The sequence below is a fragment of the Eretmochelys imbricata genome, chromosome 3, assembly GCF_965152235.1.
Source record: "Eretmochelys imbricata isolate rEreImb1 chromosome 3, rEreImb1.hap1, whole genome shotgun sequence".
Lineage (NCBI taxonomy): Eukaryota > Metazoa > Chordata > Testudines > Cheloniidae > Eretmochelys > Eretmochelys imbricata.
In genome coordinates this window covers 90,400,467-90,428,012 of record NC_135574.1, presented here as the reverse complement: position 1 = coordinate 90,428,012, position 27,546 = coordinate 90,400,467, and the positions used below count along the sequence as shown (strand labels likewise).

Here is a 27,546-nt window from a genome sequence, read left to right as displayed (position 1 = left end):
TGACAAAGCATAGTGTGTTATTTTACAAAAAAAAACATTAGTTTAAAACCTGACAGTTCCCTTTTTAAACTGAAATAAAGATTTTTCCCATGTAGTGCTTTGCCAAGCTTCCCACCTTCTTAAAGAGAAAGCAAAAGAGGACTAAATCTCTAAGGAGGGGGACAAATCTGAAACACTTGTTCAAGAACCGGCTAACGATTCTATAAAGTCAAGGACAAAATAAAGGATATAGTTTCAAAACGACAAACATTCAGCAACAAACAGTACAGCTCTCTTTTTAGGTACTGCTTATTCTTTCATACTTAAAAGCCTTTAGACAGATGACAATTTCAATTTAAGAGCTTTTATTTCAAGTGTATTTTCTATATTTAAATAATTTAATTAGGACATTCTGTGATGGAGGTTTTTTTCCCCCTATAACTGTCAGTTCTTTATGCAGCTATTAACTTAATGCTGCACTCCTGGTTACATTGCTTCATCGTTCATGATCTCAAAACATGAAAAAAATCATAAGAGCACTGTATGTTCACTAAATCCATTCCTTCTCTTCACTGCTATTTGCAGACTTCATAAACTCAGTCTTGAACATATCTAGTTCAGTTATGTATACTGACATCTGACCTGAAATGTACACAATTAAACACTGCCTTATGGCTAAACAGTAATAAGGAAAGCATAGTGGCAATTTGTATTGTTCCTTAAATAGAGAATGAAAAATAGAATCAGCAACCCAAAATCTAAATTTAACTCAATCTGAGACTGCTTTATCCAGCTAGAGACTTAATTCACTTAAAAAGTTATTTTAAAAATAGTACCAGATCAGTGCAATATAAAAAGTCATTTATAATGTTAATTATGTTTTGGAAATCTCAATTTATGTCATCTCATCAACTATGGGTGCTCAATTCAGTGTCCATTGAACTCAACAGGAATTTGGCTTCGCTGGGTCCTAGGGAAGAAGGGAAGATCTCGGGCTATAGGTACATTTTTAGAAGGCTTTTGCTTTTAAACATCCTTGTCCCCTCCAAAAAAAACCCACAGCCCACCCTGGATATTTCATAACAGACTGCTGCTTAATGCACTTACTCCAAAATAAGGTAATGAAAGAATCTGTGGCCTCTTCAGATTCCGGAAACTTATTACCTGTGCTTTTTATCCTATTAGATGCTTTGTCTTGTCAGCGGGTAAGCTGGAACCTTTTCATTCCATTTTTATGATCACCAGAATAGTTACCGATATACGCAATACACAAATACACACCTAACATATTTGAAGATAACCAGGCCAACGGCTCTCAAGTGTTCATCTATGAGGAACGGACGGGCATATAATGGCAGACAAGTCTCCACTTTTCCACTGAAAAGTGCCTTCAATGTATGTGGCAACATCTTATATTGCCCTGTAGTTTTCACAATGATACTATGAATGTTTCCCCTTAGCAAAGAGCAACATTATTCTTACATAACATTTTGGTCACTGGAAAGAAAAAAAAGGCAAAGGTGGGGGGCATGAAGCATCTGATCAGCTCTGCTTAAAATGTATACAAGGTCATTTGCACAAATTAACAAATCTGTGCGTTTCCCCCTTTCTGCAGAAGGATTCTCACTCACTCACACGCACAGACTCTCTAGAAAGGTAAGACACTTTATTGAGTTTGTTGATAAATTAAGAAAATTACTATGAACCAGACTTGTACAGATCACAGGATGCTTGTAAACAGAGATACTGGATCCTTTCCATGGAAAGCCTGACAAGAGTGCTTCGCACGAAGTCATTTTCCCCAACGCTGCTCACAGGCTGCAAAGTGATGGAGAGCAGAAAAAAAATCTTCATAGCTGATGTTCAGATGTGAAGGCAAAGAACTGAGGAAACAAATTAGGAAGGAGCCATTAAGGCAACTATTTTATATAAAAGGAGTTTGCCCAGGCAAGGAAATGTAATTTCTGGTTAATTATCACAATCACAACAACAACGGTTAACTGAGCTGCAGAGTTCTGGTACCCCTCAAATAACCCTCATAATGAAGGGCTTATCTATATACAAACTGCACTGAAAACGCTAATTTGGGTGTAATTAACATGTTTTTTATTTTGGTGCAAGTTTGTCCGTGGACACTTACAGAGCACTGTGAAATAAGTGAGAGACAGACAGACTTATGCCAAAATAAAAACCGTGTTAATTACAGACAGGTTAGCTATTTCAGTGTAAATATGGTAAATTAGCGTGTAGAAAAGCCTTAAGAGACTACTTTTAAGCAACTTATGTAGTACCATTGCCATTCTATTGTCATACCCTTTATTTAAGAGTTCTTCTACTGTCTTCTGAAGTAGCCCACAAATAGCACAAAGAGTTGCTGCTTCCCACAACACAGAGAAATTTTCAAATATTTTCAAACCACAGAAGAAGAGTTTAAATCTTCTGGGTGAAAGTATGATTGAGCCCTTTTTCTATTAAAGCACTCAAAGACAATTAATGAAGTGTCTGTCAGTAGGAGTCCTAAGGTCAGACACACTTCTGTCTTCATTCAGAGTGCTCCTGGACATGGAATAACCCCAACACATCCACAAAGAATGCCTCTGATCCCATAACATCTCTTCAGTTAAATCTAGAAGACAGACAAGTATATTTTAACAACCTCCATGTGTAGACAGAGGGCAACAGAGCCTTACATAAAAAACTTAACTCTAAGTGAAAAAGTAAGTATCAACAGCAAGGCACATGCTCCTGTTATGAGAAAAGGTCAAACACATACAATTCAAAGACAACTTAATATCAGCTGATGCAAAACACTGTCACATGAAACTGATGGCTTGATACCTTCTCAACTATGAAGCCAGTGGTCTATTTCAGATGCTACTTAATCTTTTCTGAAGAACCTATCAAACAGGGCATATAACAAAAGGATTCAGGATCCTCCTAACTGAACTGGTCATGACACTTTTTAGAAGTTTTTTTTGCACACCATGGTCAGAAAAGGAACTGAGGTGCAACAATCAATTAACAGAGACACTGAAAACATATCTGTGCACGTAACTCCTATCTGGGCTTCAAGGGACAAAAACCTCTAGAGCTAATGGAGTAAATGCTTCTTGTAGGAGACAAGCAAAGCCCAAAAGCGGGGAACCAATCAATATTATCTCTCTCTAATAGGAGATGGTAAAAATTGATGCACTGAACAGATACTTTCTGTACAATCACCATCTTCAAGCAGAACTTAGGACTTGCTTTGTGTCTGCTGGAGGGATTTCAATCTCTTTCTTTCTGCACTACTTTAAAATTAAAAAAAACTGTTAAAGAATGAATATATTCCAATCCGGTTCACAATGATTTATAACCAACTCACATGATCTCTGTTAGTCTGATGTGCCAGGGAAGGAATCCTAATGTGCTGTCCACAGGACCAAACTTCAAAATTAAATCAGGGTCAGGGAAACCTTTATTACCTACAAAAATAAATAAATTAAAAGAGAGGGAAATTAAGTAAATTTATAGGATTAGAGATTTAGACTCAATTTTAAGACTTATTTCACATGCAATATGCATGTGTTCATTTAAAATAAATACATAAAATAAAACAAATCACGTAAGAGACAGTAAAAAGTGTTAGAAAAGATCAGCCCTGCTCCTTTTTTCTAAAAGTAACTGGAGTAAGAGGTTGAGGCCATCATTGGTAAGAGTGGGCTGCTATGTCTTGCACCAGCTATAATTTGGGGACTTGGTTATATAGAAGACATGTTAGAATCCTACTGTGAAAAATCAAATTAGTTGACATATTGACCATGACATCACATAACATACATCACAGAACTCTCCACAAAAAGCCCCAATCACTGGGACACAGCTGAGAAAAGTTAATGATTTATTACACAAAGAACTTTAAAAAAAGGCAGCCTGCTCTTAACATACAGGTTGACAGATTTTTACTATCTAGTGATCCCTGTGCTTTAAACACAAAAACAGGCATGAACTGCTTAATTTCTTGTACTTCGCCATTTGTTCTTAATGACTGTAGACAAGTAACAATACATAGATCTAATAAAGTGTCAGTAGGAGTCCCAAGGTCAGATGTATTTCTGCCTTCATCCAGCCTCTGACGCCATAACGTCTCAGACAATACTTACCTCCTTTGAGATCAGTAGATGTTAAAAGGAGGGAAATATCATTACCCCCATTTTACAGATGAGAAAATGGAGGCACAGAAAGATGAAGTGACTTGCCAGAGTCCATTCTGCAAGCCACTGGCAGAACTGGGAATAGAATCCAAGTCTCCAGAGACCCAGTCCAGTGCTCTAGCTAGGCCACACTGCAATCCAGCTCTGTGGATTATATTTGTAAACTAGACTAATTCCATTTTAAGATGTTTGATAAAGTTGTAATTGCGGTAGTTTAAAAAATGCAGGACTATTAGAAGCAGGCTTAGCAGGGTTGTGTGGTAACATTTAAACTCCTACCCACACTACGCACTACAGGCTAAACTGTAATGCTTTGCCTACATCCATCTTGGACAACTCCCACATAGAGCCAACCATACTGTAGCTATGTCAGTCGTTTAACTAACTGAATGGCCCCATAGTAAGAAAATAGCTAGGCTTGGGTTTTTTGGGTATTAAATGTGAGCTTGGAATCAAATTGCCTTCATTTTTGGGAGTAATTCCATGTACAGCAAGAATCGGATCTGCCTCTTTCAAATTAGACACACAAGAATCGTCTATGTGGAAAGTACGACACACTAATTTCCTATTATGATGCTCTCCTGTTGTGTTAAGGGAGGAAACAGATGACCAAATAGCTCAGTTTTTCTTGCAGAGCTGAAGCCCTGCACCTAACATTGATAGGCAAGTCCAGAACAAAGACAACACCAAGCCATACTAAAAATTATTTCAAAACCTTCTGATGAGGGTAGAATCATCACTGGAGTATGGGTTGTTTGCCTACTCCATTCCTCTGGGATTATTCTGGTTTTTAGGATTGTGACACAGAACCTTAGGTATGAAAGTGGTTGACTGAGGCAAGCGTCCTAGCCTCTGGAAGAGTTAATCTCTGAAGGAAAAGAAGGGAACATTTCAGATTTAGAGCCATTGGGACTACACGGCGTTATACATAAGAAAGTCTTCTGTAGAGGGAGGGACAAGTCTGAGATATCTACTGAAATTATCTTGTGCTCCTGTTGAGTGTTTCCTTCTGCATTCCAGAGGCTGGAGAGAGAGTGTGGTGGCCTGATTAGCTGGACAGATTTTGCGTAGCAAAGGAATTGTAACTTCCAGTACACATCTTCTATACCTGAGCCATTGATGTGGCCCATTAAAGAGTTCAGGATGGAGAGAAGCAGTAACTAAACTCAGTTCCTCTAGGAAGTTGTACTCTAGGAAGTTGTACTCTAGGAAGGACATGCAAGTCAGTATAGGATACAGCAATAGAGATCAAGGATGGGGAGAAAGTGCTCAGTGGACATGATCCTAAAGGCATCCTTAGTTTTAACTCTGCCCTGTAATAATGCCATGCAGAAACCAAACAATTCTGATTGCAACATCTGTGCTTGTAGTCATAGATTCAACTGATTTTTCATTTTTCTTTGCTCTTTCCACATTCCCTCTTGGTGTCATTACAGGGGAGAGTTGTTTAAGTGCCTTAACCGTACATTTTGCTACCTTAACATGTTTAGATTTCTTAAATTTAACCTAACCCCTTAGCATTCAGAATAACTAAACATACTTCAGAAATTCCTGGTTTTTACAGTGCTTGTGTTAGAGATAATTAAGCTCTACCTGTAATGTTTTTTTATTTCAGATATGTACACAAACTTAATTCCTAGACAACAACTGAGTTAAATTAGAGTTATGTCAGAGGTATTATGATGTCAGCAGTAAGCATATTCAGTTTGGCCCTAAAAGTCAAACCTGTCTTGTGTCCATAAAAGCAACTGTGCATCTACACCAAATTTTCAGCACAATTCAAGAGTAAAGCTTGAATTTTCTTTAGTTTAAAAAAAAAAAAAAGTTTAGTTTCCAAGTTCTAGTCAGTTAAAACTTAACAAAAATTAACTCTCTGCATCATGATGTTATTCTGTAGTTTGGCTGCTCTCATTTGAGGTAAGTTAATTTGAATGTGAAGACAGCCTTTAATACATTCAGCTGACTCAGTCGCACTTCTCTCCTTCCTTCAGAGGGAAAGGAGTTTGAGAATCCCATAAGACACACTGAGATATGAAGACTGGTGTTGGAGAGACATACAGGACACAGACAGGAGGAAGACTTGGAGGGGAGGAGTTAAATCGAGCTTTGAAGGCATAGAAGAAACTGACACAGAAGGTGAGAGGAAGCCGGTGGGATATAATGTTTTCAGAGTGGTCTGCAAAGAGTTTAGCAGCATCTTCAAATGGGGCAGAACTCGGTGAAATTATTTTGACTAATAGAATTTTTGCCAAAAAAAAAAAAAAAAACCACCCCACCTTGGGGGGAGTGGGAGGAGAAGAAAGAGTGTGCTCTGAAGCTATTCTCAAATTTGGGAAATAGTTTAGGCTGAAAAACATTAAAAAATTTTAAGCGTCCACATTTTTTTCAAAATGTCACTTTGAGTTGACATTTGAAAGGTTTTCAAGCTTTTGTTTAGTTGAGGGGAAAAAATGAAAATTCCATTTTGGTTTAAAATGAACCATTTTTTTACTCCCAAACACTGAAATAATAATTTTTAAAAAAAATCAATTATTTGCTCAGTTCTGTGACAGGGACATGAAAAATGTTATGATTTAGGCTATATATTATCAAGATGTGGACAAAAGTTCTAAAATTGTCATCAGCGCTGAGCTGGAGATCAAATCCAGATGTAAATCCAATGCCATTCTGATCCAAATATGCCTGTTACAAACTGACTTATTAGCACATAGTATTCCCTCCCTGCCCCAGGCACAATATAATACTTACTACTTAGTAAGTTGTCTAAGACATTCACATCCAGGTCTGTACATTTTCTTTGCTGTTGTGCTACCAACTGGCAGAAGTTCTGAGCAGCTCTCACTATGTCTGCCTTTCCATCTTCTGGGGACAGCACCTTCAGTGTAGATTGGCAATTTAAAACTGCAAGTACAAAGCACAAAGTTGTTTTAAAAGCAAGTGATCTTTTGCAAGAAAGGGTATTTGTTTACAGTTATAGGAGGTTGATGAAAACTAGTCAGAGAACAGGGACAGGAATGCAAGTTCTTGTATCAGTAACAAAGCTTGCACATCTTGAAATCTCACATTTTAAGAAGCAATGCACTAAGCATTTCTACACAGTGTATAAACATGTATATCACAACTACATCTTTTTAAAAGTTTATGGTGTTGATAGCCTCCAGGTTTGTTACCTTAACTTTGTATTTCCTACAGTTTGACCTTAGGACATCTTACAGGGATCTTGGAAGTGCCTAAAAGCCTACCACTCATAATTTAACGGTGTCATTAGTCTCAGGCCAGTTTCCAACCTGTGATGCTGGAGGCCAAGGCCACTCCAGAAGGCTGCATTGGCTCTTGCTGCACATGATTGCTGGAAGCACTCTGCCAGAAGGCTAGGACACTGGGGAGTGGGGTAGGGGAGAAAATGGAGGGATCACCTGGGCTCCAAATGGAGTGGCAAACAAGAGTGAAAAAATGGAACGCATACCAATAGAAAACAGAAGGATAAGACAAATGAAAGAAAGAACAGACAAAAACAAGGAAGCAGCACAAAGAACAAAATAGGAGGCAGGATGTGACCATTCCAGACACAGCATAATGAGATATGGGTGAAAGGCACAGACGGGATCTTTAAGAAACTCATAATACATTTATGATTTTGAAGTATTTGGCTGCAAGTAACTGCTTTACAAGAGTCTTTGAAAAGGCTATAAACAGAGAAATTAAGAAACAGACAACAAGGATTATGAGGCTACTAGGGAAGACAGCCACTAGTTTTTAAGTCTATATCACCAGACTAAGTAAATGGAAGAAATGAAGGCAGGGTACCCACAAGCTTCTTGCTAGTTGATGTACTTGTGGCCCATTTTTGAAAGAAGATGCACATTCCACATTTCTCGTCCGAGAGTGAAGAAAGATATTCAGTCACAAGTTCATCCATGAGGGGCAAACTTTGTAGTGGGCCTCAACTGGCTACCTGCATCCAGTGCATTTACCTAAAGAACCAGGAATACAGCTCGGAATCATTAAATATGCTTTGTATGGTGTGTAACAGACCATGTTTATTATTTAGGTTCTCAGACTCAGCCACGGACTACAGAGCACTTCCTGGTAGTCCATGAAGAGTTATGTGGTCAGATAGCTCTGGCTCTCTTGGTTTTCAGCTGCTTTCAAGGATGGCCAGGTTCTTCTGTGAAAAGGAGAGCCTGGAGGCTTGCAGAAGCACCCGGAAACAAGATGGGACCAGCACAGCTATCCCAATACGGGCTGCTGCAGAATATACACATTTGAACCTTAAGAGAAACAGGATTACAACCATCGCTTGGCTGGACTTGTACTCTTTAGCACAAGGCAGATTTCAATTCCCCTCGCTCTCAAACCACATCTCTTGAAACATATACAGATGGTCCAAGACCATCGCTGGTGCCCCAGTACCCCTTGTCCAACATCTGATTTCAATTTCTTCGTAAGAAGAAAGAGGTCCCCATAATTAAGGGGACGACACCCAGAGAATGTTTAGCAGAATGAGAGGTGTACACTCCCAAGGACCTCAAGATAGCCCTGGAATCCTTGAAAGAGTGCACGGTGTCATCTGTCTTGTAGGAGAATAAGACTCACCCATCAAAGGGCAAGTTCTCAATGGCTTGCTGGATGTCCAGAGCAATCCCAGAGTTTTGCAAGCAGGGATCCCTCCACAGTTTCTACCGAGGCCATGACCCTGGACAAGGTAAAATCAAAAGTGGACTGCAGGGAAGTTTTGGCCACCAAACAGGCTATTGCAACAAATGCCTGGAACTCCTCACATGATGCCTCGGGCAACTAGTCCTCAAATTTAGCCATGGCTGACAATTGAAAAAATCATACTTGGCCAGCAAAGCTTGTTAATTAGCGATCCTCATCTATGCAGACAATGGGGTATAGATCTTCCTGCCCAGCAGATCCAACTGCCTGGAGTCTGTCCTTGGGTGGTAGACTTGAACGTACCCTGCCAGGCCCTGTCATTTACTGGCATTATGACCAGGAAATTCGGGGCCCGATAGGAACAGAACCCTTCAAATACCTGCATGGCAACAAAGTAGTGCTCTTCCATGCATTTCACCATCAACAGTCCCAAGGCCGGTGTTCTCCACAGGGCTGTCACTGTCTCAAGGAGTGTATCGTTGACTGGGAGGGCCATTCTTCCAGGGACAGCAGGGTGTAAAATGGCTAGTTTATGCATGTTCTCTTGGAGGAACTCTGCCTGGATGCCAAGGGATATGGCTATGCAGAGTAAAAGGTCCTGGTACATCTTCAAGTTCTCCAGGATAGAAGGGGAGGACAAACCAAGCAGCACAGCATTGTCCAGCAATGAGGACAAAGGGCAAAATAAGCTTTTGCTCCTGGAAAGATATACCCAGGACGGAGGACTCCAGCAATTCCGCAGGGAGGAAGACCGCCAATGCCTGGGCCTGCGGCTGATTCAAAGCCACCGCTGTCAACCTGGCATGACTTTGGCTTCAATCAGGACGAAGAGCAGGATCTCTGTGAACAACAAGCATCCTACTGAGTCCAAGGACACGGATATGGGTAGGGCACTGGTGGCCAGTAGGGGCCAGGCCAGGGACCATGATCCCTGCCACAGGTCACACGCCAACCCTGGGAGTCAAACTGATCCATTGGCAGTCCCTTGAGTTCCTCAGGTGATGTGAAGTGGAAAGATAACTCCGAATTGGAATCGGAGCCCTAGAATCTCAGCAACATGGGTAGAGCGACGCACAAGGGAGCCAACAGGCGGTCCGATTCATCCGTCAGAGAACGAGGAGGGAATCTGTGATGAAGACAGTACCATCTCTACTGAGCATGCTGGTGTCATAAGCAGTGTCAGTCCTGGTGCAAACATCAGTACGGAGAGCCCAAATGTGTCAATGCCGAGGGTGGCAAGAGCCATCATGGGAGCACTTGCAGCACCAAATGTGGTGGGGCTGAAAAGGGTCCCCAGTGCTGAGGTCCTGTTTCCCAATTCCAGTATAGGTGCCATTCCAACCACAGGAAGGGGAAGGTCCGGATGCAGTGGCAACAGACATGGAGGTTCAGCAGCTTGCTTAATTGGAGGGACCATAGGTGGTGCAGCCCTGGACCAACGGTTAGATTCAGAATGAAAGGCAGGAGAAGTCTGTAGCTGACTGATACAGACAACATGGACACAGTCGACACTGGCATCTCCCTCAGCAGTGCTGGACTCCAGGGGTGCCCAGAGGCCGGAGTCAACAGTACAGGGCTTCTGCCCTTCCCGCTCAGTATTGGGGAAGGGTCAGAGGTACCTGTGCCATCCTGCACACCAGAACCAGCCCCGTGCCAGTCTGTGCTTTTCCTGTGGGAGGCAGAGCTGTCACCCCATGACTTGGAGTGGTCCCATTGGTCTTATGAGACCTCTTCCTTGGCGCCAATAATGGAGAACTTCTAGCTCTCTCTCTTTGATGAGGTGTCTGCACTGGAACGAGAGGCAGCAGCGCTCTCCAAGCCTGAGGGTGAGCTTTGGCCTGAGAAAGGCCTTGGTATGGGATCAGACCGCATGGCCGGTTCAAAAATTGCCTCAGGCAGCACCTAAGGTATAATGTCACCTGAGTCTCCTTTTTAGAAATAATTTACAGATCAAAACAGTGCTCTTTTAAGGTGGGCCTCTCAAACAAAGCAAGCACTGCCACCTCTTATAGCTGGGAAAGGGCCACAGCCACAAGCACGGCCCTTCTATGGATAATGATAGGGAAAAGTCTCTAACTCTGGCGTGCAGGGCATGCGCACACCTAAGTGGAATAGATATCTGCATCTACTTGAAGAAGAATTAGCTGATCTCTAAAGATACAATACTGACTTGGACCCACATATTTTTAAAAACAGATGCCTAAGTTAGGCTCTTAAATAAGCGTACGCTTAGACACAAATCAGTGGCCTCATTTTCTGAAGTGCTGAACACTCAGCAGCTCCCCCGACGTCACAATTACTATTGTCTGAGAGGACAAAGGGACTGGCAGCTGGCCTAACTGAGGCTGACCTACCTTGGCCTAAAAGAGCCAAAACTCTTACAGCTAAAAGCCTGCCCTACATGAGGAAGCCGAGACTAGAGTAGGAATTCAGCCAATGATACCTACAGCAAGTCTACACTACAAAATTAAGTCTACCCTAGTTACGTTGACTTACAGCCATTGCAGTAATTAAACTGCTTTTGCATGTCCACATTGAGCTGTGTGTGTCAGCAGTGCATATCCTCACCAGGAGCGCTTGCACCAATTTAACTACCAGTGGGGGGCACTGTGGGATGGATTCTGAAAGGCAGCAACAGTTGATGTAAGCAATAAAATGTCTGCACTGACTCTGTATTGACCAAACTACATCAACCTCTCGCAGAGGTGAAGTTATTATCTCAGCGTAGTGGGCAAGTTACATCAGTAGGAGCTGAATTTTAGTGTAGACATTTAGAGTTAGGTTGATTTGGCTGCCCTATGTTAACCTAACTCTGTAGTGTAGCTCAGGGCTTAGATAACATGTCTATATGTTGCCTAGTACAGCGGGGTCTCTGAATGTTACTTAATACAAATATTGCATTGAAAAGAGAGGAAACTGATGCTGTAGTCTGAAACCAAAATCCCCAGCAAGGCTTTGACATGCTATCTACCAAGAGAAGGATAGCTAAGGGAGCAGGTGGAGAAGCAGCAGCATCTAGATGCATGGGGACAAGAGGAACATGACACTCATAGTTAGCATGTCTTCACTACTGGAAGAGATGGGCAACAAGACAGTCTGACACGCTGAAAATCCAAGGAACCCCTGCTGAATGTACACTTTATTAATGTTGTATGGCACATAAGACATAGAAATTCATCCCAGAACTCTTGCAGTTGAGGAAATGGAAAACTTTAAAATGTCTCTTTCAGAAGAACTGCCAATAAATAGAAACTTCTGCAGCAGATGCCAGCTGGCACATTAAAAAGGAATATATCCCTTCTCTCAAGAAATCTTCTAAAGCCGTACTGCAAATCTAGTGAGAGAACCTTGTGAGTGTAGAGAACTGAATGACTCAAGCAGTAAAAGACTAATTTTAAAATTATTGAGTCTCTCACATTCACAATAATAAAACTTGATGACACTACTTTTAAAATAACAATCTCTGTCTGGCAAGTAGCATTGCTTGTAAGTACAGTATTTGTCTTTACAAATGCACTCCTTGAGTAACACAATAGCATGGTTAGTCTGGCACTATACTGGTAGAATACCAATGTTTGCAGCAATTTACCCAGTGCCCTAAGAACACCTGCAGAAAAGTTTATACACTGAGGCCTTCAGTTACAGGCTGTCCCTCTTTCACATGGAGGTTGCTATCTTATCAAGAAAGCAAATATGTTCAGGCATGTCAGCTAGTTAGCAGAGTCAGAAGAACTGATTCCTAGTGTCTTCCTGTTAACTGTGGAACAGGAAACATTCACTAGATTTGTTTGCGTATGCTAAATTGCAAAAGTAACCTTACTGTAGACATTCCTGCCCTTCCTGCCTGGGTCCCCACATGCTTCAGGAGGAAGCTACTGCTGCAGGCAGCAGTGTAAGAGCTTCTGTTCACTCTTCCCTTCTCCCCCCCTAGGGGTACTGTGCACACTACTACTATCATGGCAATACCTCCTCCGACATCCCTCTCCTACCCAGAACTAGTTAATTTCACATGAAGAGAAGAGGCTGGCCAGCAAACAAACAAAAAAACCCTCAACCTCCCTCCCCACTCAAGCAAGAGTGAATATGCAGCTGCCTATGAAATAAGCTTATTCTGCATCTTCTATTGGGAAGTGTCCCCCTCATTTCTATAGCTAACTGTGAAGTGTTAGCACAATGATGGACATTTAAATTTAAGAGTATTTTCTTCCACTAATAATTCTCACACAGATTATGAGGACAATATGTCCCTTAGACCAGTGTTTCTCAACCAGAGGTACATGTATCACTGGGAGTACGCAGAGGTCTTCCAGGGGGTACATCAACTCATCTAGACATTTGCCTAGTTTTATAACAGGTATATAAAAAGCACTAGCAAAGGCTGTATAAACTAAAATTTCATACAATGACTTGTTTATACTGTTCTATATATTATACACTGAAATGTAAGTACAATATTTATATTCCAATAGATCTATTCTATAATTATATGGTAAAAATGAGAAAGTATGCAATGGTTCAGTAATAGTATGCTGTGACACTTGACTTTTTATGTCTGATTTTGTAAGCAAGTAGTTTTTAAGTAAGGTGAAACTTGGGGGTACACAAGACAGACTACTGAAAGGGGTACAGTAGTCTGGAAAGGTTAAGAGTCACTGCCTTAGATAACAGGATCCTTTGAGCAACTACCACAAAAACAACACTAGCCCAGGAAGGTTATAAACATTCTTTGTCACCCATTTTAATGAGGGGCTAAGGAAGAAACAGGGGAAGAAAAGAGGTAGCAGTGAGAGGGAGGAATGTACATATAGGAGGATACATAACCCTCAATGAACAAACCACTTAGTTTTCTCAGGGACCTCATCATCACAATCCTACCTTGGTCTGTTTTGTCTTGATTTGCAAATTCCACTGTATATTTGGAGCAATCTAGACCCAAGAGTTCCTGCTGCTGTTTTAAAATTTCATCCATCAGCCTTGCGTTATTCCTCTTGAAGATTCCTTAAAAAACCCATAACAAAACGTAAAAGTCACTTCAGTTTCCACTTTTTCAGAGAGAACAAACAGGCAGTAAACACTAGCTTGAAACTAGACTTGACAAGATCAATCAATAACTGAAGCAGATGATACTACATAAATGCGCTTCATGATGACCTTGGAAGAGAATAAAATTAACTACATATAACTTTAAATCTAGTGTATGCTGCTAATGTTCTTGCATAGCTGAACCAGTAAGCAGTGACATCCGATAGTTCTTTGGAAAGCAGAACACTGCCACTTCACTGCTAGAATGCTCTAATTCTATGACCAATTTACCATTTACATGTCAGATGCAAGTTAGAGATGAAGATGTACAAACAAGCAGAAGCAAGGAACTCCCATATTCTAATGCTAGCCTTGCACCAGCTCCGTCTGTGACCTAAGACAAATGAAACTTTGCATCAGGACTTCTCTAGGTAAATAGTAAGTGGCAAGCTGAGCCGTAAAGCCACAGTGCACAGCACAAACCTCTTACATGTTTTTACCAGCTTTACAAGTGAGCTGTAGCTCACGAAAGCTCATGCTCAAATAAATTGGTTAGTCTCTAAGGTGCCACAAGTACTCCTTTTCTTTTTGCGAATACAGACTAACACGGCTGTTACTCTGAAACAAGAATCAATGTTTGTAAAATACACTGTAGACTAAGTTATGTGAAGTGCAGCTAGGGCAGATGAACATTAGAGGCAACACGAACAATTATGACTTTTACAGTCAGATTTCATAGCCAATACTGACACTCAGGCCTGTATTTATTACAGCATATTCGGATCAACTCACTATTTGACACTTAGGAGAATAATATTGCTCATTTGTTACAAAAATTCACTGCTCAAAACTTCATTAGTACTTAAAGTTGACCACCGGTGCCTCATACACTTTACTCTATTTCTTGGTTTTCAGAGGTTTAAGAACACACCAACCTCAGCCCACTTTAACTCTGCTCCTAGGAGCTGGCAAGAGCCACAAGGGATATAATGAAAGTATGTTTCAGCCAGGGCTACTCTACAATAAGCACACATGACTAAGGAATGATGAAGTAAGCATGCCACTTTATGTAATGTAGTATGCTCTACTGAATTGTATTCTTTCCTTCATCTGCATGCACTCCAACTGCTCTTCAATGTGTTAGGGACTGCTGAATGAAGTCTACCCCAGCCCTTGTTGAGGACATCAGTTTTCATATGCACAGTGAGATTATGTTAAAAATGAAAAGAAGCTCAATGTTATTGGTGTATGTTGATAATCCCTTGACCAAATTACATTAAATTTGTGTAATCGCTTTGGGGTTTAGAGAGCATGGCCCCTTTAAATCTTTTCCCTAAGGCAGGAAGTGCCGATTGTTTCAGAAGGAGGAAGTATGATTGGGGGTGGGGGAGAGCAGAGAGAGAGAGAGGGGAAAGTGACTGGGTGTGTGTCTGGCACTCCAGACAGACGGCCAGCTGGCCCTCACAGAGTGAAGCAGCTGGTAACTTGCATGAAGCCTAGGAGGGACAGAACAGCCCATTGGGGACATCAATACAGGAGCCATGGCAGCACCGTGCCAAGGAGGAATCGCTTGAGAAGGACAAACCAGAGCTAGACCCAGTATCACTGTTGCCCAGAGCTGCGTGGGACCATGAGCACTGGGGCTTGTGACTTTGCAGTGGGAATAAGGAAGGAGGCTGTTAGCTTGTTAAGTGGAGAGGTTGCTCCTCTGTATGGCTTTGCAGAGAGCAGCAGAAGAGGACTCCAAAGGGGATTGTTGGGGAAACTTTGCTAACACCAAAGATGCCCAGGAACATCCAAGACTCGCCCCTGGACTGGAACTTTGCCCAGGATTCCTGAACTTTATGTGTGGACACATTGCTGGGTGGGGCCTTTGTGTTAAATGCAACCCTGTTTTACTGTTTCCCTCCCCCCCATCCATCCCCATTATTTTTCTCCTTTCATCCCTCTGTAAACAAATATTGCCCCTTTTCTATATTCATTGTAGTCTTCCCATGGGTGGATGTTTACTTAGGGGGTGTTAGAACAGGTGCCCCTGTTGTGGGAGGGACTTTCACTGCTGCATTCCTGCGCATGCTTTTTCTTGGCCAGAGCTGCCTGCAGAGTAGACTCCATTTAGGCCACGATGGTGCTAAAGTTACATTTGTACCACAAACTCTACTACAGCTAGGGTGAGCAAATAGCAACTGTGGAAAAAATGGGACAGGGAGTGGGGGGTAATAGGTGCTTATATAAGAAAAAAATCCCAAAAAACACAACTGTCCCTTTAATAGGACATCTGGTAACCCTAACCATGGCCCTTTATGTGACATCAATACACTAGCAGGTATTAGCACCAACACAAGGTTAAAGAAGGAGTTTCATTTCAAGAGGGGCGGAAGTGATTTTCTCCAACTCATCAGCTTTGCTAGAGCCACATTGTAGATCCAACTTTTACTCTTAATACTTTTTTTTGTCATAAAATGGTCCAATACCACTCTCTGAACAGGCATTCCTCTGTTGCAAAGGGATCCAATCACTGAATCCCACATGCTGCTAAGCTCACTGTTTCTGGGAAGTTACTGATCTCTGCTCCTAGCTCTGGATTGCTCAAGTGAGCTGTCAGGTGCGGATGCCAGGGTCTGACAACCTTCTCAAACAGTGGGACCATGCAGTCTGGCTGCTTCGGTCCTGAAGCCAGTTCCTGGCTCTCTGAAGACACTATTTTGACGTATTTCCCCCCAGAGTCTAGTTGACTGCAGGAGCTCTGGTTGTGTAGCTGCACCCTTCAAAAACAGTATGGAAGTAAGGAAATACAGGCTTAGCAAATTAATTCCTTAAACACGCACACACACTTTATACTCAAAGGTGAGAGTGTTACAGATCTGTGGAAAACAAACTCCTGAATGCTTTCCCTTAGGGACTGTCCACATGAAAAACGCTATGGCAGCACAACTGCAGCGCTTCAGCATAGACACCATCTACACTGGCAGAAGGGGACTCTCCTTCAGAGTAGGTAATCCACCTCCCCAAGAGGCAAGGTCAATGAAAGAATTCTGATGACTTTGCACTGTCTACCACAGGTTAGGTCAGCTTAATTATGTTGGTGGGGGGAAGGTGGTAGATTTTTCACACTCCTGTGCAATGTAGCTGGGTTCATCTAACTATTTAGTGTAGACGAGGCTTTCGTCTGACCTCACTGCCTTTTGTGAAGGCTTGGGTTTGATCAACATGCTCAAGGAAGGTAAAGTCCCTATCTCCACTCTCTCTAGATTGGTTCTCTGTTTCTGCTAATGAATTAGCTTCCTTCCCTTATGGAGCATTTTTCTTAAAATGCCTCTGGCACCTGTTCTGTCCATGCTCTTCCACAGAGAATTTCTATGCTTCAACATCCCACCAACTTCAGGGCACAAATGTTATTCAAAGTCAATGGCCCTGCCAGTAGCAACCTCATTGTTCCACCAGGGGAGAGTCATTCACTGTTGATGGCCTTTGATTGCTCTAAGAAAAGGAGTACTTGTGGCACCTTAGAGACTAACCAATTTATTTGAGCATGAGCTTTCGTGAGCTACAGCTCACTTCATCGGATGCATGCCGTGGAAACTGCAGCAGACTTTATATATACACAGAGAATATGAAAAAATACCTCCTCCCACCCCATTGTCCAGCTGGTAATAGCTTATCTAAAGTGATCATCAGGTAGGCCATTTCCAGCACAAATCCAGGTTTTCTCACCTCCACCCCCCCACACAAATTCACTCTCCTGCTGGTGATAGCCCATCCAAAGTGACAACTCTTTACACAATGTGCATGATAATAAAGTTGGGCCATTTCCTGCACAAATCCAGGTTCTCTCACCCCCTCACCCCCCTCCCAAAAACCACACACACAAACTCACTATCCTGCTGGTAATAGCTCATCCAAAGTGACCATTCTCCCTACAATGTGCATAATTAAGGTGGGCCATTTCCAGCACAAATCCAGGTTCTCACATCCCCCCCACCCCCATACACACACAAACTCACTCTCCTGCTGGTAATAGCTCATCCAAACTGACCACTCTCCAAGTTTAAATCCAAGTTAAACCAGAACATCTGGAGGGGGGGAGGGGGTAGGAAAAAACAAGAGAAAATAGGCTACCTTGCATAATGACTTAGCCACTCCCAGTCTCTATTTAAGCCTAAATTAATAGTATCCAATTTGCAAATGAATTCCAATTCAGCAGTTTCTCGCTGGAGTCTGGATTTGAAGTTTTTTTGTTTTAAGATAGCGACCTTCATGTCTGTGATTGCGTGACCAGAGAGATTGAAGTGTTCTCCGACTGGTTTATGAATGTTGTAATTCTTGACATCTGATTTGTGTCCATTTATTCTTTTACGTAGAGACTGTCCAGTTTGACCAATGTACATGGCAGAGGGGCATTGCTGGCACATGATGGCATATATCACATTGGTGGATGTGCAGGTATACGAGCCTCTGATAGTGTGGCTGATGTTATTAGGCCCTGTGATGGTGTCCCCTGAATAGATATGTGTGCCCAATTGGCAACGGGCTTTGTTGCAAGGATAAGTTCCTGGGTTAGTGGTTCTGTTGTGTGGTATGTGGTTGTTGGTGAGTATTTGCTTCAGGTTGCGGGGCTGTCTGTAGGCAAGGACTGGCCTGTCTCCCAAGATTTGTGAGAGTGTTGGGTCATCCTTTAGGATAGGTTGTAGATCCTTAATAATGCGTTTGAGGGGTTTCAGTTGGGGGCTGAAGGTGACGGCTAGTGGCGTTCTGTTATTTTCTTTGTTAGGCCTGTCCTGTAGTAGGTAACTACTAGTAGGTAACCTACTACAGGACAGGCCTAACAAAGAAAATAACAGAACGCCACTAGCCGTCACCTTGAGCCCCCAACTAAAACCCCTCCAACGCATTATTAAGGATCTACAACCTATCCTAAAGGATGACCCAACACTCTCACAAATCTTGGGAGACAGGCCAGTCCTTGCCTACAGACAGCCCCCCAACCTGAAGCAAATACTCACCAACAACCACATACCACACAACAGAACCACTAACCCAGGAACTTATCCTTGCAACAAAGCCCGTTGCCAATTGGGCACACATATCTATTCAGGGGACACCATCACAGGGCCTAATAACATCAGCCACACTATCAGAGGCTCGTATACCTGCACATCCACCAATGTGATATATGCCATCATGTGCCAGCAATGCCCCTCTGCCATGTACATTGGTCAAACTGGACAGTCTCTACGTAAAAGAATAAATGGACACAAATCAGATGTCAAGAATTACAACATTCATAAACCAGTCGGAGAACACTTCAATCTCTCTGGTCACGCAATCACAGACATGAAGGTCGCTATCTTAAAACAAAAAAACTTCAAATCCAGACTCCAGCGAGAAACTGCTGAATTGGAATTCATTTGCAAATTGGATACTATTAATTTAGGCTTAAATAGAAACTGGGAGTGGCTAAGTCATTATGCAAGGTAGCCTATTTCCTCTTGTTTTTTCCTACCCCCCCCCCCAAATGTTCTGGTTTAACTTGGATTTAAACTTGGAGAGTGGTCAGTTTGGATGAGCTATTACCAGCAGGAGAGTGAGTTTGTGTGTGTATGGGGGTGGGGGGGATGTGAGAACCTGGATTTGTGCTGGAAATGGCCCACCTTAATTATGCACATTGTAGGGAGAATGGTCACTTTGGATGAGCTATTACCAGCAGGATAGTGAGTTTGTGTGTGTGGTTTTTGGGAGGGGGGTGAGGGGGTGAGAGAACCTGGATTTGTGCAGGAAATGGCCCAACTTTATTATCATGCACATTGTGTAAAGAGTTGTCACTTTGGATGGGCTATCACCAGCAGGAGAGTGAATTTGTGTGGGGGGGGTGGAGGTGAGAAAACCTGGATTTGTGCTGGAAATGGCCCACCTGATGATCACTTTAGATAAGCTATTACCAGCTGGACAATGGGGTGGGAGGAGGTATTGTTTCATATTCTCTGTGTATATATAAAGTCTGCTGCAGTTTCCACGGCATGCATCCGATGAAGTGAGCTGTAGCTCACGAAAGCTCATGCTCAAATAAATTGGTTAGTCTCTAAGGTGCCACAAGTACTCCTTTTCTTTTTGCGAATACAGACTAACACGGCTGTTACTCTGAAACCTTTGATTGCTCTGTGACAGCTTCCCAGACAGTCTCTGTACTCTGTCAAGTTCCTATTAGGGCTTTTCTACACAAAAAGCACTGCAGTGGTACTCCTGCAGTGCATCTGGTGAAGACACTCTGCCACCAGGAGAGAGCTTTCTGTCAGCATAATAAAGCCACCTCTGAGAGCAGCAGAAGCTCTCCAGCTGACACAGTGCTGTGCACACTGGCGCTTATGTCGGTGTAACTTATGTCACTCGGGGTAGTTTATTCACACCTCAAGTGACATAAGATATGCAGACATAAGCTGCAGTGTAGACATGGCCTGAGAGAATGAGTTCTGAAAGTTACACCAGAGTTTACAATCAAATGATGTTCACAAAGTAAAAATGGAATAAGTTGACAATCATATCCCCCAAATCTTTCACACCCTTTAAAATATTGCTTCCTTTAAGGGGCAGCAGGTGTGGGACACTAGCTCAAAGTGGGTGATATATGTTTGAAGAGGATCAAGCCCGGTCTACAGCTAAACGTTATGTCAATCTAGTTCTTGAGAGCTGTGAGAATTTGATGGGTGTATGACACTTAAATCAACCTAACCCACACTGGAAATGCAGCTAGGTTGACTGAAGAATTGTTCCCTTGACCTAGCTACTGCCTCTCAAGGGGATGGATTTACTGTCATGATGGAAAAAAACCCTTTCATCGCTGTAGTAAATATGGTGCTGCAGCTCTAGCACTTGTAGTGTAGACATGCTCTCAGAGCCACAGTTTGACTGAGGTGCATGCAAAAAAACCCTAATTTTTATGTCATGTAATTTGGGGGTGGGGGGAGGGAAAGAGGAGGACAGCTGTATCTTGGGAACCTCCTGTTCCAAATCTGGAGCTTGAAACAGATTCCAAATCAAGGTTGATAAAAACATTTTTTCTTTAAATGGATTTAAATACATTGCTTTGTAAAAAAACAAACAAGATTAATTTTGAAATTAAGACCTAAACATAGGTTGTCAAAATTTAATATAATCCATTAAAGTAGTCTAAATTAAAACAAATATTCAAGTGCTACTCGGTTGCTGCTGAAGTTATAAAGAAAGTCAGATCATGGAACTGGTGAAGTCACTGGTTAAGCACCCAGAACTAGAGTTTGTTGGAATGCTAAACCAGTTTTTGACATCTACAGCTTCTTCTGCAGGTGCAGAGAAAATATTCTCTTCATTTCATTCTATTCAACTAGTTCAGTTCAATGACTAGTTCATTCAAAATTAAGAAGCCAACTGGGAAAGCAAGAAAACTTGTTTGTTTTTCCTTCTAATGTATGGGTTTAAAAATATATGTGTGCGTATGAGAGGATGAGATCTACTAGTTCTGAAGTCTTGAGCTATTAAGCTAGAAACAGTTCAGTAGCTACAAATAGTACTCCCTTTGTTTATTAAACCAGTTTTAAATGCAAAAGAAAGACGTTATAAGAATTTGCCAAAATGTTTTGCATCCAGCACATTTAAGGTAGTTTTATTTAACTAAATTTGAAAATGTTTATGCATTTTTAAAATATTTCCCTTTGGACGTGTTAAGATACATCTAAGCAACGTATATTCCATGTATGGAATATCCTCCAGCTTCCTGTTTGCCATTTTCCAGAGTTATGAGTTTTAAATTATTCATTTAAAACTCATGACTTAGTGTCAGCACATTAGCTTTCTGTGGCAAAAGATCAGAAGAGTTTTAGCAACACAGGAAACCTTTAGTAAAAGGTGAAAGATTTATACGATCTGAAGAGAAACAGCTGTAGCAATCACAGCAGGTTTCGTGATAATATAGCTTCTATTCAATGCAGCCTATTTAGAAGTATATAAAATGCTGGTATTTTAGGCTTATTTCTTATGGGGAAAAAAAAGATACTTTGACACAACTGAAGGCAAATTTAGTCAACGACAAATCCTCTGGACTTTGTAAGCTGCCTCAACCAGGTTTAAAATCTTTCATTTGTTTTTCAGAATGGGCGTAGTTTATAAACAAGCAATAGTCACACTGCATACATTTCCTAAATAGAAAGTTATTTTGTGCAATTTTTGCTAGGGTAAGCACTTGTGTTATGGAAACAAGAATTATACTTGAGACATAACAGTGACTAGAAACTAGTATGGCAAGCAAACAGCAGCCGCAAGCTCAGTGATCTCTCTCTTCTGGCTTATTATTCCTGTCTGGGCTTTTCTTCAGGGGAAGGTTAGCCTGTTAAATATTTGATGAAAACTATCTGACCACCACACTAGATAGTCTTATTGAAGCTTTCTTGACTGAAATGTCTAAAATGAGAGGAAACATGGTACCATGCTTTCCCCAATTTGTTGAAAGTCCCCTTGCCAGAGGAATTCCCCAATATGGATAAGACTCTAAGTCACCATTTTCTACAATACACAAGTATTCATTTAAAAAAAAACAAGATCCTAGCCTTCTATTTTAAATAGAAGATTACAAATGTAAACTGCATGTAAAGTCATGCAGATTTTTCTGCCCTAGTCTGCAGAAAGATTGCTGATCAATGAAGTCTAGTTAAATCATCAAAACTGATCAGTGTCACAGCTATTTGTAGCCCTACTGGTAGCAGTGAACACAAGATTCTCATAGCCTGCAACAGTGTGAAATTGACAATCAGTGGCAGCAGGCATTTGAGTTGTGCAGAGATGAAGACACCCCTCCACCCCCTCAGCCCACAATAAGGGAAACAAGGGATGGAGATAGCAGAGATCTATTCCAAACCCCCACACGACAACCAGAACACTCTGGGATAAAGGAGACTTCTACCTTCCAGACAACTAGGAAGAGATGGAGCTTCAAGTGTATAAGACAGCTGCTTTGCTTGCTAGTCAACCAAATAGAAAGGCACTAAGCAGGGTTCAGGGTGGGTGGGTTTGTTTTTTTTTATTTAGGCAATCTCTCACTAGTAGGTGACTAAGGTCTGGTCTATACTAGAAAACTAGGTAAGCATAGCTACATTGCTCAGGGGTACAAAAAATCCACACCACTGAAAGATATAGTTAGGCCAACCTAAGTTCCTGTGTAGACCCTGCTAGTTTGATGGAGGAATTCTTCTGCTGACCAGCTCTCAGTGAGATGGATTACCTACTCTGACAGGAGGACCCCTCCCATCAGTGTAGGCAGTGTCTTCACAGAAGCACTACAGCAGTGCAGCTGCAGCAGCAGAGCTATGCCACTGTAGCTTTTTAAGTGTAAACAAGACCTAAGAAATTTGTCAAGCCCTGAAAAACTAGCTGCTTAAATAGAGGTTCTTATAAGTCTTCATCCCACACTGAAGACAGTGAACTTGGTAAAGTTTGGTTGAGAAAACACTGACCGGCAGTGCTAGGCGCTTTTGTAAGTTGCTACATCTTGCCCTTTGGGAACCAGATGCAGTCAGAGAGGCGGGGAGAGCAGCTCCCATTGGCCATGAACATGGAACCACAGCCAATGGGAGCAGCACAGATACCCTCTGCCCCTCCCCCTCCACCAGGAGCTGCTGCTAGACGTGTCTGCAGCTTTTTGGAGCGGCATGGGGCCAGGGCAGGCAGGGAGCCTGCCTTAGCCCCACTGCACTGCTGCCAGCCGGGAGCTGCCTGAAATAAGGGGCGCCCGACCAGAGCCAGCACCACAAACCCCCAGACCTGAATCCCCTCCCACATCCCCTCCTGCACCCCGGACCCAGCCCTGAGCCACCTCCTGCACTCCAACCCCCTGCCCCAACCCCCTCCCAGAGCCTGCACCCCAAACTGCTGCCTGAGTCCCCTCCCCAAGCCAGCACCCCACACCGCCTCCTGGAGCCCAACCTCCTGCCCCAGCCCTGAGCTCCCTCCTGCACCCCAGCCTCCTGCCTCAGGGTCAGCCTGGAGCCCCTCCAACACTCCAAACCCCTGGGCCACAGCCCAGAGCCTGCACCCCAACCCCCATCCCAGCCCTGTGAAAGTGAGTGAGGGTGGGGGGCGGGGAGAGAAGAGTGAGCAATGGAGGGAGGGGGGAATGGAGTGAGCAGGGTGGGGCCTTGGGGAAGGGGCGGGGCAGGAGCAGGAAAGGGGGCAGGGCAAGGGTGTTTGGGTTTGTGAGATTACTACTATTTCTACATTTTCTTTGAGGTAATTCCTAGGTTGCATTTAAATTTAAAAAGTGATTATGTGCTTAAAAAGGCTGGAGACCACTGATCTAGACCAACCCTGACAGGTTGTGGTCTAATCTGTCTCTTAAAAATCTTCAATGACTGAGATTCCACAACCTCCCTGGGCAATTTATTCCAGTGCTCAACCACCCTGCCAGATAGGAAGTTTTTCTGTCTGCCTTTTGTGGATGCTGTTATCTCCAAATGGCTAGATGACTCTGTCCTATCCTCGCAGATGACTTAGCTAGCATTAGTAATAGCTGCCTATCACTTTCAAGCTGGACTAAAGTTATGCAGTCTAGCTGGGAACAAAACTATCAGACATCAAGAAACTAAGGCCTTGTCTACACTGCCACTTTACAGTGCTGCAACATTCTCACTCACGGGTGTGGACCGATTTCCCCCCCTCCCCCAAGTGTTGGCACCGTGGAGGTGGTTTGTTATAGTTCTGGGACAGCTCTCTCCCAGCACTGGTGCCGCAACTACACAGCGCTTTAATGTTACTAATGAAGACATGCGCTCAGTAGTAGTGCTGTTTCTGTACAAGTCCTCAGCAACATGTGACAACATGAGCATATGTCCTCTGCTCACTGCACTGGCTTTCCATAAAATGAGAAATTCAAGATCTGTCCTTCTATTCAAGAAACCCAATAATTTGGGCCCAGAATACCTAAAAATCATCTGTTCAACAGCTCCACTCCTTTGGCACAATAGATTTGTTTACTACAAGGGTAAAGCTCATCTATGTAGGAGACTAAACTTTTTTGAGGGGTGATCCAAGACTGGATCTTCTGCAGGGTCTAAGATTACACTAAATCTCAATGCTTTGTTCCAAGATCAAGGTGCACTTCCTTGATCTTGCCTTCATCAATACAGAACATTACACTATTAACATGTTACAGGTAATACAATTTAAGTGTAAATTTTTATTTAAACATCTTTCCCCCTTGGAAGAGAAAAACATTTGAAAAAGAGACGCTAGTTACATTGCTTAAACTTCTGAAAGGTGCTCAGACAACAGTGATAAGTACAGAATAAGATTATAGAATAAAAACAGCAAACCAAACAAGCAAGTCATAGATATTAAGGTCAGAAGGAACCATTATGATCAAGTCCATTTACCAGCAGTAAACCTGAACCTTTCCCTAGTGAGCAGTAAAAGCCTAAGCCACCAATTCCTACAGAATCTAAGTTCCCATTTAACTAACTTTAGTCATAGACCAAAGAGGTGAGCTGGCTGAGTGGTTCAGGCATTTGACTGCACTCTGGAAGGTTGTGGGTTTGAGTCCTGCTGGGTCTCACTCTGAAACGCCACCTCCAGTTCATCCAGCTGCAAAATGGGGACCTGATCCATCAGGTTAGGGCAGTGGAACCAGGCAGTTGGATGTGATACTGGCTGTATGGGAAGAGGGACAACTCAGTGGTTTGAGCATTGGCCTGCTAAACCCAGGGTTGTAAGTTCAATCCTTGAGGGGGCCATTTAGGGATGGGGCAAAAAGTGGGGATTGGTCCTTCTTTGAGCAGGGGGTTGGACTAGATGACCTCCTAAGGTCCCTTCCAACCCTGATATTCTATGATTAATCATAGCCTCACGTGAATGACTGCTGCCCTGCCCTCCTGAATTAGCAGGCAGACAGTTATGGGGACTCCACTGCTGCCTGGCACTTTCTCAGGCAGCAGAACAGGGCCAAGGGGTCTCTGGTGATTTCACACCTGCTCTTAGAGCAGGGGTGGACAAACTTTTTTGCCCGAGGGACACACCTGGGTAGGGAAATTGTATAGCGGGCCATGAATGCTCACAAAATTGGAAGTTGGGGTGTGGGCTCCAGGGTGGGGACAGAAATGAGGAGTTCAGGGAGTGGGCTCCGGGGTGGAGCAGGGTGTTTGGGGGGAGAGAAGAGCTCCTGCTAGGGGTGCAGGCTCTGAGGTGGAGCTGGGGATGAGGGGAGGGTGCTCTGGGCTGGGACCGAGAGGTTCGGAAGGGGATCAGGGCTGGGGCAAGGGGCTGGAGCATGGGAGGGGTACAGGCTCTGGGCAGCACTTACCTCAAGCAGCTCCCAGAAGCAGCAACATGTCAGTTCCCCCTGCTTCCGGCTCCTACATGGAGAAGCAGCCAGGCAGCTCTACACGCTGCCCTGTCCGCAGGCACTTGGGGCAGGGGCAGCTTGCAAAGCCCCCTGGCTGCCCCTACATGTAGGAGCTGAAGAGGGAACATGCTGATGTTTCCAGGAGCCACACGGAGTGGGGTATGCCCCTAATTCCACTCCCCGGCTGGAGCACGAGGTCAGGGCAAGCCCCAGAGCCCACTCCCCAGCGAGAGCCTGAGGGGCTGATTAAGACATCAGGAGGGCCAGATGCAGCCCCCGTGCCGTAGTTTGCCCACCCCTGTCTTAGGGCCAGGCAGGCAGAGATGATGCTGGCAATCCCAGGACAGCGAAGATGAGGAGAGAGCATGGAGTTATTCACACAGGAAAAAAGCTCAGTGGTAACAGCCGCCCAGGGCATGCAGAGCCCCCCAGCCCGCAGGCGGCCCCTCTCCCCAGCCCGTGAAGGGGGGGAGGTGCGTTTCTCCAACAGCAACTAGCCAGGGGAGCCCCCCTGACAGAACACAGCGGCCAGGGGCCGAGCCAACCGCCGCCGCGCTGTATCCGCCCCGGGCCCGTTACCGAGCACGGGAAGGTGGCACCCAAGGTCCCTCTCTCTCCGCCAAGCCCCCGCGCTCACCGTGGTGGTCGTAGACGCTGACGTAGGAGATGCCCACCGCCATGCACCACACCACCAGGCTGGCCATGTCCGCGTAGCTCGGCTCCTCCTCGGTCACCACCAGCCCCATGTGCACCGGCAGCTTCTCCAGGGACCGCCCGTCCCAGCGCCACCGCCCGCGCCCGCCAGGCACCCGCCGCGCCGCGCCCGGCTTGTGGAAGGCGAAGGCCCCGGCGGCAGGCGCCAGGAGCGCGCAGGAGGCGGCGGCAGAGGCCGCGCGGCGCCACCAGCGCCAGAGCCACGAGCGGGGGCCGCTCCGCAGCCGCCCGCGGAGCCACGAGAGCAGCGCGCGCAGCAGGCAGAGCAGGGCGTGCAGCAGGCGCCACACCAGCTCGCACGCGCCGCTCATGGAGAGGAGGGAGCGCGAGGCCGGGGCACCAGCTGAGAAGGGCGGGGGCGCGGGATGGCTAGAGGGCGCGAGGGATCCTCAGCCACAGCGCGCGCCACGCACCATCACCATCATCCCCACCCACGCCTTGCCTAGCCTGGCCTGGCCACTGTTCTGCTCCTCAGTGAGACGGCTTCACCGGCTCAGCCGCTGCCGCTAGCGCCGCCATCTTTGTACTTCGCCTACCCTTTGACCCCCACGCCGTGGAGCTCCTATTGGCTGAAATCCTAGCGATGGCGTCACTTCCTCGTGTAGGGCGAGAATGACGTGG

The 27,546-nt window shown here is 44.1% G+C and overlaps 1 protein-coding gene across 2 annotated transcripts; it reads right to left on the bottom strand.

The window, feature by feature from the left end:
* Positions 1–1,624: 1,624 nt before the first annotated feature.
* Positions 1,625–27,451, bottom strand: NUS1 (NUS1 dehydrodolichyl diphosphate synthase subunit). 2 transcript variants are annotated; one of them, XM_077812993.1, is made up of 5 exons: positions 26,849–27,451; positions 13,707–13,829; positions 6,921–7,073; positions 3,344–3,443; positions 1,625–1,862 (listed from the first exon to the last, which is right to left on the bottom strand). In XM_077812993.1, the coding sequence occupies exons 1-5, from the start codon at positions 27,234–27,236 to the stop codon at positions 1,772–1,774; spliced, it is 855 nt and encodes a 284-aa protein (XP_077669119.1). In that variant the 5' UTR covers positions 27,237–27,451; the 3' UTR covers positions 1,625–1,771. The 2 variants fall into 2 exon arrangements, with proteins under 2 accessions (XP_077669119.1, XP_077669120.1); XM_077812994.1 differs by lacking the exon at positions 13,707–13,829.
* Positions 27,452–27,546: the final 95 nt, after the last annotated feature.